This window comes from Pogoniulus pusillus, chromosome 7 (assembly GCF_015220805.1).
Source record: "Pogoniulus pusillus isolate bPogPus1 chromosome 7, bPogPus1.pri, whole genome shotgun sequence".
In the NCBI taxonomy this organism is placed as follows: Eukaryota; Metazoa; Chordata; class Aves; order Piciformes; family Lybiidae; genus Pogoniulus; species Pogoniulus pusillus.
The window spans coordinates 15,259,937-15,277,300 of record NC_087270.1 but is presented as its reverse complement, the minus strand read 5'-3'; the positions used below and the strand labels follow the sequence as shown (position 1 = coordinate 15,277,300).

At 37.5% G+C, this 17,364-nt stretch overlaps 1 protein-coding gene across 4 annotated transcripts in view; it reads left to right on the top strand.

The window, feature by feature from the left end:
* The first annotated feature begins 9,949 nt into the window (after positions 1 to 9,949).
* FANCL (FA complementation group L) overlaps positions 9,950 to 17,364 on the top strand; it is a 32,039-nt gene continuing 24,624 nt past the window's right edge. The window contains exons 1-5 of one of the 4 annotated variants that reach the window (XM_064146058.1): positions 9,950 to 10,205; positions 13,379 to 13,437; positions 14,373 to 14,433; positions 15,427 to 15,483; positions 16,943 to 17,040. In XM_064146058.1, the coding sequence (XP_064002128.1) occupies positions 10,113 to 10,205; positions 13,379 to 13,437; positions 14,373 to 14,433; positions 15,427 to 15,483; positions 16,943 to 17,040 (368 nt within the window). In that variant the 5' untranslated portion in view covers positions 9,950 to 10,112. Of the gene's footprint in view, positions 10,206 to 13,378; positions 13,438 to 14,372; positions 14,434 to 15,426; positions 15,484 to 16,942; positions 17,041 to 17,364 lie in introns of those variants that run through there. The other 3 variants (XM_064146054.1, XM_064146056.1, XM_064146057.1) reach the window with 3 other exon arrangements.

The window sequence follows — 17,364 nt, the reverse complement described above, 5'->3', positions numbered from 1 at the left end:
ACTGACCTGATGGGAAGTGAAAAAGATCAGCTGCCAAATCAGAATGTTTTATTTCTATAAAGAAGAAAGAGCATTAGACTGAACAGGAACACACTTCTTGCTCATCCTGGAAGAATTTGGGTATGTAGAACAGAGTATTGGCAAAGAACCAGACTTCACCCTGGAAAATTTGATTTAAGTGTATGAATGGAATATCTTAGAACAAGATTGCCTGGCCTGTATTCATGGGCTTGTTCCCATACTTGAACATATTCATTGGTAGCTTTTTATTGTGAAGTACTCCCTTCAAACAACACATACTGGCAGTAGGTTGACTGGCAGAAGAAAAGCCTTTGGAATACATGGGACATTATTCTGCAAGTACTGGACTATTTTGAGAGTGAGCAATATCTGCAATCTCAATTGTGTTACAGACTACTATAATTTTTATTGACATGGGCCTAAAACCCTAAAAATAAAACAGAATGCTCACACTTCTATTAGTTCAGAATTTCTCTCTTGGCTAATAGCTATAGAAATCAGGATTATTTTAAAATAAAATCATCCCATATGCACATGAGTGTTTCATAAATTCTGCTGTCTTTGCTGAAGCCTTATTTCATACTAAGATCCTTGTTTTGAAAAAAATGGTGAATTATTTTACTTTTTCTATCACTATCACTGCCATTTTAAAATATGCTGAGATTCTAATGTGACATAATTTGCAGGAATCCTCTCTGCTGTAAATGTTACTTTTTCTTTAGCTGCCTTAGAAGTATGAGGCCAAGATCAATCTGAAAACAGATGTTTCTTAAGAATAATTCTTCCTTATAAATAGCTCATGCATATTACTGAGTAGTACAACATAACCATAACATTGCCCAGTTTCACCGGAAAAAAATCTTTCACATTTTCAATGGCTTCAAGGCCATGCAGTTTGAAGAAGGAAGCTTCAAAGATCAGCCTCAAATCCTAGTCCTCCTGTGTTACATCAGGCTTTGCAAAGTCCCTCCCTATTTTCTTTGTGATCCCTTCTGAATCAATTAGAATTATCTTTCAAATGCCCTTTTTTTTTTGTTTGTTTTACTATTGCATTATAACATCTGCATTTTCAGCAGTATGCTATTTAATCACATTGGGTTATAAAGTTAAATTCTTAGTGCGTGGTATAATATCTTGTATAAGCCATGTATTTGGTCTTTTAGTGTCTCTGACTCATCATCACAAATTTTTTTCATCAAGATTTTAATAGCCACTCTTAAAATGTAATTTGATGCATAATTCTCTAAAACCTTCTTGTTGTTTGATGGGGTTTTGTTTGTTTGGGTTTTTTAAAGTTTTGTCTCTGCACATGTCTTATTTCTGTGATTCCTGCACCTGAAACTAATTCCAAGCATTCAAAACCAGAGGCCTATGTAAAACCTAGAGCCAGCACAAATTCAGAAACTGATGCAATTATGTGCTATGTAAGGTTCTGATTCCCAGGAAAGAAAATTTTGTCTGTGTCAGTAATTTATCTTTTAGGTTTAATTGAAACATATTTGTTTATTTATTATATATTTACAGGAAGGTGTGCAGTGTAATTTGAGTTTACACACCTGGATTTTGTTTCAACCCAGTATTCAGTCCCCATGTCTTTATTTGATCCAGAACTTAATGTCTACAGTTAGTCATCTGTTCCAATGTGATTTAGTCAGCAACTCTGAAAATCCATTATCTGCAGCTATTTTGCAACATACTAACCAGATAGAGCATTTATTCACTTATTTAACTTCTTTCTTGTTAATATGACAAAAAATAAAACTTCATACAGCAAAGTGAGATATCAATGCATTTCAGAGAATTTTGGACCCTGAGAATAACACCTACTTAAAACCATGTTTGATCTGGACAGTTCTGAAATAGATATTCATGTTAAATGTTAAGTGTTTTTCTGAATTACTCCTCTTTCTTGAATATGGGGAGTGAATAATTGTACCTATTTCAACCAAACTAGTTAACAAAGGCAAGCTACCTATCAAAATCTCTGTTTCTGAGATTTGAGAACAAAAATCTAAGATATCTGCCACTGTTTAAGAAAATGCCATAAAGTTAAATAACTTGAAAATACCAGAGGTTGAAAAAATCATGAAGACACTAAATATCTGATGGGGAGTCTTCACCTATAACCTGAAATCATACTTTACATTGTGGTTTGAAAAATTAATATGCAGAATTGATGCTTACTTATTCAATAGCTTTGTGTTCTATAGAATTCTGTGACTACTTGTGTTTTTAAACCACATTCTGCAGTGTGCACATAAATGACACTATATTTTCTTCTCATGTGTTTTAAAAAAGGCATCAAGCAACTTGTATACAAATTTCTACTACATTTCTACTACCAAGAAAAGTATTATTGTATAGGAATAAGGGAATATACTAAACAAATAATCTAAATTTTGCCTTACTAAACTGCATTAGTCATTACAGATAGGAAGACATCTCTGGGAAGTAATAAAGAGCAAAAGCCTAGTTTTAAGTGAGCACTGAACTCTAGGGTGATAGCTCTATTCTCAGTCTGGATATTGAAAGTAATCAGTCTGCAGAAAAGTGGCCTTTGCAAGTTCTGCAGAGAGTGCCTCCCTTTTAGAGAATTCCACCAAACCTTGTAAACTGAAGCCTACAGAAAATGTAACACTACTACAACTTGCACACAGAAAGAGAGTTAACCTTATTGGCTACTTCAGAGAAATAATATCTCTTTTGTGTTTATGTATGTATGCATTATATTAGGTGACCAGTCATTACTTCTAGGCAGTGTTGATTAAGACCCTGCTTCCTTACACTCACCTCTCACTTTCTAAAGCAAAATCTTTAAAGCACTTTTGGTCCTTGAAGCACCATTGGACTGAAGATATAGTTATGACACACAAATAATAATTATGAAGGCATGTTTCAGATGTGGAAGAACTCTGGATTGTAACTTACATTGCTAGTTAATTCTTAAAGTAACAATTGGAGTCATAGTCTGAACTCAATTTCATTACACATGAGCAAATGTGGAACAAAGCTACTGCAGTCAAGTTAAAGTCAATGAACTATATCAGATTTATATTGGCTCAACTGAGATCAGAAATTGGTCCTGTAATTGGACTTTTAGTTTTAAATGTAACATTTGCAATTGGCTGATCTGTTCAAGGGAGAGACAACGATATCTTGACAGAGTTTTAAACCTATTGGAATTCATTTGGAGAGGGTGACTACATGATGAACATCTAATACCATAAAATAGAGCTAAGGAAAACTAGAAATAAGGAGGTGCTGAATTTGAAGTGGATTATCCTTAAATTTGCATCTGCATTAACAGTGTTTATTGACTAGGAGAAGTGTTAAAAAAGTAAAATAGGTGGTGCTGAGAATGTGATGTCCATGTCATACTTTTTTTAATTAAAAAAAAAAGCTGTAGTGGGGATCAATTGACTGAATGCCCATTTGCAGCTGGAGTGTATTGAATGCATCCCAGCATTTTCCACTTCAGCTTAATCCAAAAGGAATTCAGTTCATGTACTTCAATACCTCATCACAATGTGAATCAAAGCATGGAACATTGAGACAATCAGAGATTCACTGAGCATGGCTGTTTTGAACTAAAATGACACAAAGAAGGACTTCTAGGTACAGAAAGCTATTTATAGGCTTGGCTGAAGATTGTTTACACACACAGTGGAAACTGTCTTACAAAAAAGTCCTGAGTAAATTCTCTCTATGTTCTTTGCTGAAGTGGGGAGACAAAGCAACAAGACTTGTGAATGAATTGCATCTTCAACAATGAGATTGAATGATCTTGTCAAGATCAAATTATGCTTGCTGTTTTTTATCCAGCTAAAACTAATTATGTAATAGAAGAATAGTTATGTAAGATCTCTTAGAACTGAATTGTTCCTAAAAGAAGCTACTTGGAAAGGAACAAGGACTTACTAAGATAATGTTAAGTCTTCTGCTGACCTTCAAGAGGAAATATCAGTTGCAATGTAGATCTTTTTAGCCCAAACCAGCTAACCTGGCTCAAGCTAAGGGTTAAAATACAGGCCTGCTGCCTTTTATGTAACATCTTCAGTTTTCACTACAGTTGAAAGCCCTACTGTATTAGTAGTCCACATCTCACCCTCATGGACCAACAAGATGTCTTACAAGTCAACCTGCAGAATTCCATGTTACTTGACAACAGGTCATGTTCAGGGGAAAGCAGAAACTCTGTGGAGTCCTTCTGACAGATAAGGCTTGATAGCGAGGATACCCAGATGGTGACTATGTTGTCTTCCCTATGCATCTACAGCAACAATATTGGCCCTGGCTTTCTGCTTTCCAAGCTTTTCAGGAAAAGGCAACATGATCTGCTTCAACTGCCTTCATCAACTATTTAAATCAACCTGCATGGATTTCTTAGAATGAGGATCTATTGTGTTTCTTCCCTAGTACTGAATAGCTGAATAAGCACTTTTTGGCACAGAAGACTCAGGTCAGTAGCGTCTTCAGCATCTTCAAGCAGCACAGCTATTCAGGAAAGGAGCATCTGTCCATGGCCTGACACTGGGGTACAAATAAGTTAACTGTACCCTGAAGACATGCCTAAATGTAATTAGCTCTTTTGTTTAAGAATAAACTGACTGTAACCACTTCTTGGGCATGTGGTTCCTTCAAGACAAAAGGCAAATAACTCCACTGCATTTAGAAAAATGCCTTTAATGAACAAGAAAATGGCATTTAATCTTCTGGTGCATCCTGCATTTTGTAAGAATATTCCATGGGAAACTGTGTAAATGGAACATAATTATTTTTAAAATAGAATCCTTTGTTATTAGCTTCATAACTGTCATGTGTACATAAAGCACCCTGCTGCACTGACAAAAGACTGGAAAAGTTTCCCGGAGAGTTTCTGCTGTTGAAAGAATAAAAATTGAAGCAGTGGGGTGAACTTTTGGTTCACAGACTCAAATACTGAATGTTAAACCTGGCTGAGAGAAAATCACTTTATTCTGATAACCGGATTACTTAGAACAAAAATAGAGAAAATTATGAACTGAAGAGCAGAAAATTAAGGTGGAATGCAATTTAAAGAATAAGTAGATGATGTAGGCTTTCATTTTCATCCTCCCCCGTGTCCAGCTAATTAAAATCACAATCAAAATGAAAGTCTAAACTTGTAAATATCTTTACCTAATGATTTCGTCTTTTTAATCATCTTCACATTCAAAGACTTTATTTTATTCCTTTAGAGCCTTACAATACAATGAATCTGGTTTTTCCCTAGTAAAATTATTTTAATTTTTGTTATCTGTTTATTTTAACTTCATACATCACATATTTTTCTTTATTCTTTCTAATTTCCCTAATTTTATACCCTGTGCTCCTTTTACACATTTACTTAAAACTATTATAAACTTAAAAGTAATAAAGTGTGATAATAAAAACTTTTTGCTTAACATAAAGTCTCTAGAGTTGCATCTACTGCCTTAAACTAATTTAGACAAACACTGGCTTTCTTGCTAAGGTGCATGTGCACATTCAATGCATTTTTAAGTTGCTGATCACATACAGCTTTAAATTTAGACAGAACAGTAAGTATTCATCTTTTGTTTCTCAAAAAACAGATTTGCCCTAGTTTATTGACTGCTGCCCATGCATAATGGTTGTTTTTCCTGTCTGTTTTGAGACAACTTAAATGGTTTGAAATAGTTCAAGAGTTAAAAGTAATTAAATACACTCTTAATGTAGTGGGCAGCACTGACACATCTTCCTGAACTTAGTGTTCCAAAAATTGGTGTTTAATGTGAGAGCACTTCCAAACAGTCTGGCAATACAGAGTAATTTTGTCATTTAAAAATGAACACAAACTTGGATCCTTTGTTTTACATGCTACGTCACAACTGAATTTATTAAACGCAATTAGTTTAGCTGCAAATTTTGTTTTTATTTAAGTTTTCTAAACTGGTGTGAAGAAACCTTAAGAATGTAGGAAAAATTATGCTAAGTGATACAGTTCTGTCTTAACGACTTCTCTTATTTTGGCCAGTACTAGCAGTTGATTTTATTTTGCTAGATAGCATTGACTTACAATGGGCACTTAGACTAGAACTTATCCAGTCATAATAAGTATACTTTAACACCACACAAATACAACATTTAATAATCTAGTTCAATTCAACCTCAGGGTTACTTGCATGATCCAGATACACTGAAATCTGAGGATTCTGTACTAGATTCTTGGAGTCAGGCTGTGGATTCTGAACTATACTTAAGAGATGGTTTTATATTTCTGCAGTATTTGGAAAATCCCATAAAAATGCAGTGCTAACACTCAAGTGAAATAAGATAGGTTCAAAATACTTGGATTTGGTGGCTGTCTGATGGACAAAAATTCAGTATGAACACATCTAAAGGTACTAAGCCCTCAAATTTACAGAAAGATGCTTCTCCATTTTCACATCTGTAATGGCCATCGGAGATGCCACATATGTGTACAGGAGATCCTATTCACATGCAAACACCTTGGGTGCATTTGCAATCTCCATCAGTTTTCAACTTACCAGGGCAAGAGTTATACTGCCAATCATCACTCTGGTATCTGAATTATGTCCAAGTAAAACCCCCTCAAAGTTATTCTGAAGTGTCTGAAAAATGTTTTCAGGGTTGTAAAACTTCTAGTTGGAGCACAACAATATTTTCAGTTGTTTATCTTCACTTTTATTTTCTTGGGAATTAACAGGAAAGAAAATGTTAGGATTATACTCTATCTTGCAATACACTGATCTCTGTTGAGATAGTCTCATTTAACACTGGTAAAAGCCAGGCCAGATTTTGGCCCAGCATCTTTTGGAACCTCTAACAACACACATTCCCTGATTCTGAAAGGCAAATTTCATCTGGCTGCTTGGAAGATCTCCAAGAGTTTGTGCTTTGCAAGGTTTGAAAGGGATTAACTGCATTCTCTTGTGCCTTTAGAATCAATATAACATATGGATTTGCCTCGTCTTCTTGAGTTGCCACTGACTGCAAAGGGAGTATTTGTACAATTCAGGAAGATGTAATTGGCCCTAAAGCCTCTATGGTTTTTATGTGCAGAAGTTAATTTATGTGAATGCATTAATGTTCATACATCAGTCATTTCACTGGGTCATCTGCCAAAAGGAGTGCCAAGATTTTGCCTATACATACAAAGATGAACATAAGCTTTGCGAGCCCTCTAGACCTAAGACACTTTAAAATATCCAATGCTTACTTAATCATTTTATACTGTTAATAGATCAGTCAGTGTTCTTGGTTTGGCACTAGCATATATTTTCTGGTATAAAAGTTCTTAAATACAAAGAACAAATGCGTTCACAATCATCAGAACAAAAGCATTTGCTGCTTGAGACATTTTTAGCAACTGCACTGTTTTGTCCTGAGATATTATAACAGAAATGGTCTAGAGTCTCCATCTAACTGTTTGAACTGTTAATGATGTGAAATAGTTTTTAAATAGTCAGAAATAAAAGTACTGTATAAGAATTATGTAAATCACTAGAAGGATTTTGTAGCAAAAATGTCTCAGGTAAAACAAAGGAACGAGTATAAGTGAACACTGTGCCAGTAACAGAGTACCCTAAGGGGACTGTGGTATAGGGGAAACCTGGTGGTGTTCACCTGCATGTTCTTCGAGCAGCTGATCTAACATCCAAAAATGATGGTTTGGCTTCTGCATGTGCGCTCCTGATGATTTCTTCTTGTGTCACAGTCTCAGCGATCTAGGCCAGCCTAAAACTAATTCACAAAAAAAACCCAATTACATTTTGGTGAACTAAGTGTCCCAGCACACAAGGGAATCAGTCAGAAACCAGAGTTGGCATATGTGAGAAGGGCGGGCTGCATGGACAAGAATGGGGCAAAGGGAGGAGCATGACTGTCCTTCACAACAAGTCAGTCCTTCAGCGGGAGCAGTGATACAATAAAACATCTTTCAGATGACAGCTGTGGCCTGCTGGCATAGTCACATAAAATTCCATCCAGTCTCAATGGCTGTTAGTGTGTCTGAAAACTACTTTTAAACAGGGCACAGGTGAAGATTGAAGTTCAAAAGAGAGGAACTCCTTAATTAGCTGAGGACAAAGTTTAAGTGGTTTTTTTTTGCCTAGGACATCAGTTAATTTCACTGATTTTCAGTATGTACACCTTTGGTGTAGCGTTTAGGCATACACAAGCAAATTTAGTGGGGAACAACTGCATACTATTCAATCCAGGTTTCATAAACATATTATTATCTTTCCATTATGATTACTTGTTCCTTCTAAGGTTTAAAATGCTGTTCTATAACATCTAAATGGAAATGGGATTAGGATGGGATTCTGTCACTCGAGAGATCTGTGGGAAAAGGTGGGAATTTGTACAGGAAAGGTCATTTCTTCACGGTGAGATGAATAAAATGACACTGAGTTATGAATAAGGACAGCATCAATATTAGCCATTTTACATGATTTTAAGTTTAATCGGTTTACATTGGAGAACAATGCACTGCTATTTTCTTGCCTTTCATAATATCCTTGAATAAATGAACCCAAGCTCTTAAGAAATCTATATACAATGATTATTGTTTTATTAGGTTATTGAATGTTTTTTTGTGAATTCTGTTGTCTGTGAATATACTTGCTGTCTGACAGCTGGAATAATTCTACTAACAAAATCTAGCCTAGAAATAGTCACTTTAAAGAGTTTGGTCTGTATACTATTTTTGCCACTCAACTCATGGTGTTTTTGATTACTTAACTGGCTGAATATGACATGAATGGACAAATAATTAATAACAAACTCAATTATTTTTCTGCTAGCAAGCAATTACTGTAATTAAATTAGTAAAGGTGGCCTGTCACTGAAAGACCAGATCAGGGCTCCTACCTGTCAAACCTCTTTCTTGCTTTTATTTTATTTTCTTGATTTAAAAATGCTGAAGTCTGTGTGCTAGACCAAAGTAACACAATGTTTCAATTAACTGCATTTTTTAAAGTTTAAAAGTGTGCAGTATATACAGTGTAAAATAATATATTCTGGCCTACAGTCTTAAAATGTTTTATGGTTCTCATATTACAGTATTTTTATGTAGATATGGAGTCACAGAATGTCAGGGACTGGAAGGGACCTCAAAAGATCATCTAGTCCACCCCCTCTGCCAGAGCAGGATCACCTATACCAGATCACACAGGATTGTGTCCAGATAGGTTTTCAGTATCTCCAGAGAGGGAGACTCCAAAATGCCCCTGGGCAGCTTGTTCCAGTGTTCTGTCACCCTCACGGTGAAAAAAATTCCTCCTCATGTTTACATGAAATTTCCTATGCTTTAGCTTTCACCCACTGGCCTTGGAGGAACTAGAGAGTTTTTATTACATTATGAGGGGAAATATATAGCATGATAGTCTCATTAAATGCAAGTGCAGAACCTGCCACTTGGCCTTATTAAAACTCATGGCATTGGACGGTGCCCACCTATCCAGCCTGTCCAGGTACCTCTGCAGAGCTCTCCTTCCCTCTAACAGATCGACACATGCTCCCAACTTGGTGTCATCTGCAAACTTACTGATGCTGGACTCTATCCCTTCATCCAGATCATCAATGAAGATATTGAACAGGACTGGGCCCAGCACTGATCTCTGGAGCACACCACTAGTGACTGACTGCCAACTGGATGTGGCACCATTCACCACCACTCTCTGGGCCCGCTATCCAGCCAGTTCTTAACCCAGCACAGAGTGCCCCCATCCAAGCCATGGGCTGCCAGCTTGGCCAGGAGTTTACTACGGCAGACAGTGTCAAAGGCCTTGCTTAAGTCCAGGCAGCCTACATCACCAGCCTTACCCACATCCCCCAGGGCAACTCAAGTGTGAGGACACCCTGGTCTGGCCCGCCTCAGCTGCGGGGAGGCTGGGTTCCGCCAGGCTGCCAGGACCTGCTCCGCCACACGCACAGCCACCCCTCAGGCGACAGGCACCACGCGCCCACCGTAACGGCCGCGCCGCGCGCCTCTCCCGCCCATTCCGGCGCGTGCGACGGCTGGGGCGGGGCCTCACCCGGCAGCGCGTCCGATTCGAACCGCCGCGCCGGAGCGGCAGGAGGGGGCCGGCATGGCAGGCTCGGGGGCTTTGCTCTGCCAGTGCCCGCTGCTGCTGCCCCAGAACCGGGAGGGGACGGCCTACGAGGGCTTTGTCACCGCGCAGGTACCGGGCCGACGGCCGTTATTCTGTGACAGGCACTTCTCTGCCTCCAAGGCCTCCGCTGGCGGGCAGCCCTGGGTCTCTGTTTGGGGGAGGGGGACGTTTCCCGCCTCGCCGGTGCTGCTGGCAGCTTTCCGGTCGAGCGCCGAGCCTCCAGGCATACGAAGTAGGAAATACTGTTGAAGGCGAGGGGCTTGCGGTGCCCTGCTGGGGTTGCATTCCGGCGGTGTGCCGTGAGGGTGCTGTGGAGATGTGCTCGCGTCACGGTCCCGTGGGTTATCACTGCTCGCGCCCGTTTATCGGCGGCGCCGCCTCGCTGGGGGCTCATGGATTGGATTTACTCTTCTGGCAAATGTGGATCTGCAACAGATTTAACGTGCCTGCACTCTTGGCCTAGTGTAAAGTTTGAAGCAAATGACTGAACGTGGCTATTGGTATTTATTACAGCTGCATCGCCCCTCGGTTGATCTGGTACTTTTCAGTGCAGGCAGAACAGCTCCTGAGACAGGTTGAGAGTGAATGTTCTTAAACCAACTCTGGCATCAGAAGCCTTATGCAGTGACGCCGTAGCTCATTAAAATGTCACACAGTGCATGTGCACACAGACCACAGGAACAGTTCTTAATAGTGTGTTTTCAGTTAGGAGAAAACTAGGGTTTTCTTCCTGTTAAAGTAAAAAAAATGTCATGGAATCAGAATTGCTTAGATTGGAAGGGACCTTAGATCTACTAAGGGAGATCTACTCCAACCTCCCACCAATGGGTAGTGACACCTCTCAACTAGACTCAGCTACTCGAGGCCTCATCCAGCCTGATTTTGAACACCCTCAGGGAGAAGGTGCTCACAACCTCCCTGGGTGGCCTATTTCAGAGTTCCTACCACCCTAGTACTGAAGAACTTCTTAAGATAAACCTTAAACCCATTCCCTCATGTCCTATCACTAGACACCCTTTTGAAAAGTCCCTCTCCGGCCTTCCTTCAGGATATGACCTGGGTCACCCTTGTATTTTCAAAGGTGTAGTCCTGCAGTCAGAATTCAGGACTGTAGTATTGAGCTTTCACATGACACTTGCAAGTGTGTGTTTACATTTGTATTACTGTAATATATACAACTTTTAAAATGTTTGATGTGTAAAATGCACCCTGGACTTATTGAGGCGGTTAAGATATGAGTGTGAGCATCTTTTTTTCAGATGTGATTTATTTAATTAGCACTGAGGCTACAATGTGCCAAAGTCTGATGTTACATGTTTAATTTCAGCAGTCAGTAAGCATCAGCTATAGAGCAGATGGAAGCAACTGATATGCCAATAATCCTTGTTCATCTGTCAAACAGGTATCATGTTTTGGCTTATAGGCATCACAGAAACATTCGGGTTAAAAGGAACCCTGGAGGAGGTTGTCTAGCAGAAGCAGCTGGAGCAGATTGCTCAAGACCATGCCCAGTCACATCTTCAATATCTCTAAGCATGAAAACTGCCCTGAGGCAGAATGTTCCAGTGTTTGACCACCCTCACCCCTACAGAGTTTTTTTCATTGCATTTAGATGAAATTCCTTATATTTTAACTTGTAGCCATTGTTTCTTATCCTGTCAATGTGTATCAGTCAGAGTCTGGCCAGACATTCCTTAGTGCTCCTCCATCAGCTGTTTGTACATACTGGCAAGATCCTCCTTGAGCCTTCTTTTCTCAAGGCCAACCATTTCCATGTCTCAGTTTCTCCTCATATGAGATATCCTTCAAGCTCTTAATCATCTTCTTAGTTCTTCACTGGCCTGGATCCAGAATGTCCATGCCTTTCTTGTACCGGGGACCCAGCATGTCAGGTGTACTTCATAAACACCTACTCAGGCAAAGAATCATCCCTCTGAAGGATCATCGACCTGTTGGAAATGCTCAACTTCATGCAATACAAGAAGCTGTTACCCTTGTTTGCTGCAAGGGTGCATTGCTGGCTCAGTCAACTTCTGTCCATGAGTACCACCAGTCCTTTACTGCAAAGCTGCCCTCTAGCTGGTCAGCCACCAGTGTATGCTGGTACATAGGGTGAATCCTTTCCAGTGCAGGACTTTGCATTTCACTTTCTTAAGTTCCTGGAGTTCCTATCAGACCGTTTCCTCAGCCTGCTGAGGTTCCACTGAATGGTAGCAAAATCACACCGTCAATCAGTCATTCCTCCCCGTTTTGTATATTATGCTAACTTGCTGAGTGAAGTGCATTTTGTCCCGTCATCTAGATTATTAATGAAAGTCAGTGTCAGCCCCAGGACTGATGCCTAGTGTGCACCATTAGTTGGCAGGGGCCCCTGCTGAACTTCTTCCTTGAGCCCTTTGTAAATCACCTCCCTGTCAGTTTATCTAGTTCATCCTCCAGTTTGTGTATCAGGAGGTTACAAGAAACAATATTGAAAGCCTTTCTGAAATTGAGATAAAGCATCTACTATATCAGTTATCCAGTTACAGGAGGAAACCTTGTTTTGTTTTCAGGATGGAATAGAATCTAGATAAAAGTTTGGACATGAGTCAACTGCCCTCTTCTCTATAGAGAAGAGTTAAACCTGCTTACAAACCTTTATGTCAGCTTTATTTTGATCCTCCCATACAAAATAGGGAAAATTACTGAAGATATGAGTAGGTGACACTTAGGAACTGTCCCACATGAATTCCACTAACAGGGCATTCATGTACTTGGGACTCTTTGCTTACAGTTTCTAAAATCTTGCTGAAATGCCTTGTTGATCAGAGGCCAAGTTCCATTCTAGTGTAGTACTTTTAAGAGAAGAGTCTGTTTTGACTTTACTTGAGTTGAAGGCAGACTTCTGTGTACTTCAGCATAACTTGGATTAAATTATATTTTATGGGTTTGTCCAGATTTGGATAATTTTTTGTTTTCATCTTAACTTATTTTTGCTTTATTAAATTTGATGCACTGTAGAGTTTTGACTGAATACTGTGAGTTAGGGATCAAGAATATTTCAACTTCAGGATTAAAATCAGCATTATTTCTATCTGTCACTCATGCTGCTTTTTTCCTAAAGAAAGAAATTCTGAATGATAGTCTTGTAAGATAAGACAGACTTGCTTTCTTAGTGGCTGATCTTCTGGGCAATACTTCCCCCAGCAGTTTCAATATTTTAATTTATTGACTTTTGTATTAATTAAATGTTTGTTTTCAAGGGTAGAGACTTCCATATCAGGATACTGCTACCTCTGGATTTTCAGCTGAAAAATGCAAGGTAATACAGTTTTGTAAAAGCAATTTGTAAGGATGTGAAAATTTTATTTTTATAAAAGCAATGATGGATGTGCATATTAATTATTCTTTTTTTTTCCAATATTAGTGTTGGTAATTAATTCTTACTAGTTTCAGCTTAACCTTGCAACAAAATTGTACACCATTAGTGTTAATAAGTGCTGACAATAAACATTGCCTATATCAAAATATTTAATTAACTTTGAAACCTGTGGTAATTAATTGGTTGTATTTATATATAAATCAGTGTCTTTGGGAAAAAATGTTCATTTAAATTAGGTTATTTGTATATAACCATTTGAGAAATAGAAAATTCACTGCAAAGTTGTAAACTTAAGCAATTATGTAATCTATGGTTAGCATAGCTTTTTAAATTTAACTTCATCTTTCTGTATTAATTTGCATTACCCAGCATTTCTTTAAGATCTCCATTCTTATTACCATGAATGTCATGGTAATTCATCAGGGGGTATGTGCATGGTGTGTATGCTACATACATGGGTTGTGTTACATACCTCTGTCTAGGCCAGCCTGCCCTGAGCTGTGAACAGATGTGGTATTCGATAGCTATTTCATTCTAGGTCAGATACTTAAACCCACATTATAGGTAACTAATATTTTCAGGATATAATTTTTAAATATTGGTATATTTAATGAAGTTATGTTGGCTTGCAAGAATTATGTTGGTTTTGGCAGAGAACAGGCTTTTGTAGGCAAATGCTGAATTTTTAATGAACTTTGGGATAGTGACGTTTGAAAGTTTTAAATAATTTGAATATGAAGCTCAAAGACATTTTGAAGCGTTGTTTACTTTGGGGATTTTTTTGAAGAAAAACTTTTTTGTTGTTGTGTAGCAGACTTTCTGATCTAAGTTATGTACTGTGAGTTTAAAATTTATAACAAATCCTATTTGTCTAGGATAGAGTGTAGCTGGCAAGTAAAGAAGATACTGCACACATATCGACATATCTTAAAGCAGGTACAGAGCTTTTAAAATCATTTCTGTTAAATGTATACTTGTAATAATTCTGAAGAGCTTATATTCACACACCTAAAAGTGTTAAAGAACTCTCATTGTATAACCAAGTTTATTTTGAAATGTTTGAGGATTTGTAGGTCAGTCTAAAGAGAGATAAAATTTATTAAGTATTTTAATTCGAGTTGGTGATTTGTTTGGGTGTTTTTTGTTTTTTTTTTGAAGAAGGGACAGTTTTTAATAAATGACTGCTGACATTTTACAGAAGGGTTTTTGGGGTTTTTTTATGTTCTCTTTTGGAAACAGATTTTGGTTTTCCTTTTCTATATATTTATTTTTGGTTTTGGAAAGAGTTCCTAATGCAAAGAATTCATATTATCGCTAGATCTAGATCATTCTGTGTTGTAAACAGTTAAACCTCTCTCCGAAGGAAACTTTGAAGCAGGGATACCACATGCAGTCATGGAAGTATGTTTTGTTTCTGAGAAGGTGTTCTTGCCCTGCTGCTAGTTGAAACAGAGTCCCATGTACTTAATATATCAAGGGTTTTGAGTAGCCAAATGTCAGAGCTGAGGAAATGAAGTGTAAATATGTACTGCATCAGAAGACAGACATAGATCCTTAGTCATATGCATCATCTAAAAGCAGGTGGGTCTGGAGAGTTCCTAAAGAAAATGTAACTAAGAAACATTTTTGAGTGACTTTAAAGCTCCTGCTCTCTGGTGAAGAGTAAAGTCTTCATAAGTACAGAAAATGTAAACTGTCCATAAATATGCAATGTGACATGTTGTGATGAAGGCAATGGTTAATTATCAGTACAATTTCCTGTACTCTGGAAGATTTGTTCTGTAATTGAAATATTGAAACATGGTAAATGGTTGGGATTTTAAAGTTAATTAGTTTGACAATACTAGAAAAGCAACTAGTTAGGCTGAAATTATTTCCCACTAAAAGTTATGAGCTGAAGAAAACAAAACGATACTGTGTTCCCTCCAGAGGTTGCACAGCTGTCCAGATCTTGTCAGTTTTATGGTGGAGCTGAAAACTGTTTTGGTAAGTTACAATAAATACTTGGGAGATGGGATGTTCTTACAGCTTTGGCTTTTACTTGCAGTGTTATGATTTACTGTTTGGCAGACGGATTTATGTGTTTAAGAGGTGGGTTTGTATGTGTGCTGTTCATGTAATAGCTGTATCAATATCCTTTAGTGTTTTAACTTCTTTGAAATCAGAATGTTATGGAAAAATTAAAATACCATCAAGGAAGCAATCTCAGTTTAGCACCATCCTCTTTACAGTTTTCTCAGAATTCTTGTTATTGTCCAGCTGGTAGAGGAGGCTTATAAATCATACAAAAGGTTGCTGAAAGTACTTTTCACCTGTCTGACAACTTGTCTAAAACATGCTGAAAGTTTTTGGTTTTTTTTTATAGTTCAGATACTATAATTATTCTTTTATAAGAAGTTTTTCTAATTTGGGATTGAAGAATAGCAAAGTCTAGTTAGATACATGAAGCTGAAAATTCCTTGATGATTAGTAAAACATTCTATGGAAATTCTTTGCAAAGAATATTTGCATACATGCTACTTAACTTACAAATAAAACTAAATATTCATCAAAACTTCAACAAAAATACCCTGCTGGTATTACACTACTGCTTTACACTGAAAATACCTTTCCCCAGCGCATTGTTTTATTCCCTAGCAAGCTAGATTACACTAGACCAGTCAAAGGTGTTTGGAATAGGACTGAATAAAACTGTGTATGTGTGGCTGTTTCAAAATATTCCAAGCTATTTGCCTGAACTCACACTATTCAGAAAATGAAAATGTAATAAAAGTTAAATGCATTCAAAATTGTTACAAATACCAACTGTCAGTGCAGGTAGCAACAACAACAGAAGACACTATTGGAAAACTGGGCAGGAATTGTGCTGCTTTTATTAATCTATTTATTTTCTTTAAAATTATTAATAATTTGTTTCATAAGCATAATTGTAACTTAAGTACACTTTTAAAGCACAAGTAGCACAATGCAAATGTGAAGCATGTGATTTGAGTGTTTTTTTTAACATGGCATTGCCTTTTGATAAAAAATTCTCTTTCAGGCATTTCAATATATTTTGGGGGAGTCATATATGTGTGGTCTTTTGTGGCTCTGGAGCCCAGGAGACAGCTGTCAACTTTCTTTTGAAATGCTTTTTTAGTCAAGATGCTTGACTTCAAATTTATTATCTGACAAAGAGGCACATTTGATATTTGCATCTGAAGAATGTTGTCAACATCTGTGGGGTTTTTTTAACTGCAGATGTTTTCATTACCAGTGTCTAAAGTAATTTACCAAATAGCTTCTTTGTCTGCTTTAGCTGGAGGCTATAACAAAACAAATGCAGGGTACAGTTAGTTTCACGTAAGCTTAATATTTTTGACTGAATTATGAAAATCACATGACTAAATAGATGCAAAAATATTGAAAGCTCTCTTAATGATGTTTTTAATGTTCTTTTACATAGGAAACTGCTCTAAAAAATACACAAGACCCTCATATACCATGGCCTCCAGAATACTACTCCTGCCTTGTCAGAGATATAGAAATACTGGGTTGGAATAAGTATGTTTATTTCTTAACAAGTATTATCTTTAGAATATCTGATCTGCTTTTCTGATTCTGAGTTGAACATACCAAATATACTTGTTCTGTTATTCCATCCTGGTTTTGCTTTAAAAATTCTGCTGCTTTCTTTCTAAGTTTAAAAAAAACCCAAACAACAAACCTGTATCAGCTGCTGGTGTTCTTTGAGTCACAAATAAACAAGCTGAAAGGTGAAATGCTACTGCTAAGAAATCAATTATTCTCTGACCTATAAATTGTTGGCATAGTAAACTTATTCTATAGTGCTTTTATAGTTCTTTTCCTTCTTTTTCCTCACTTTAT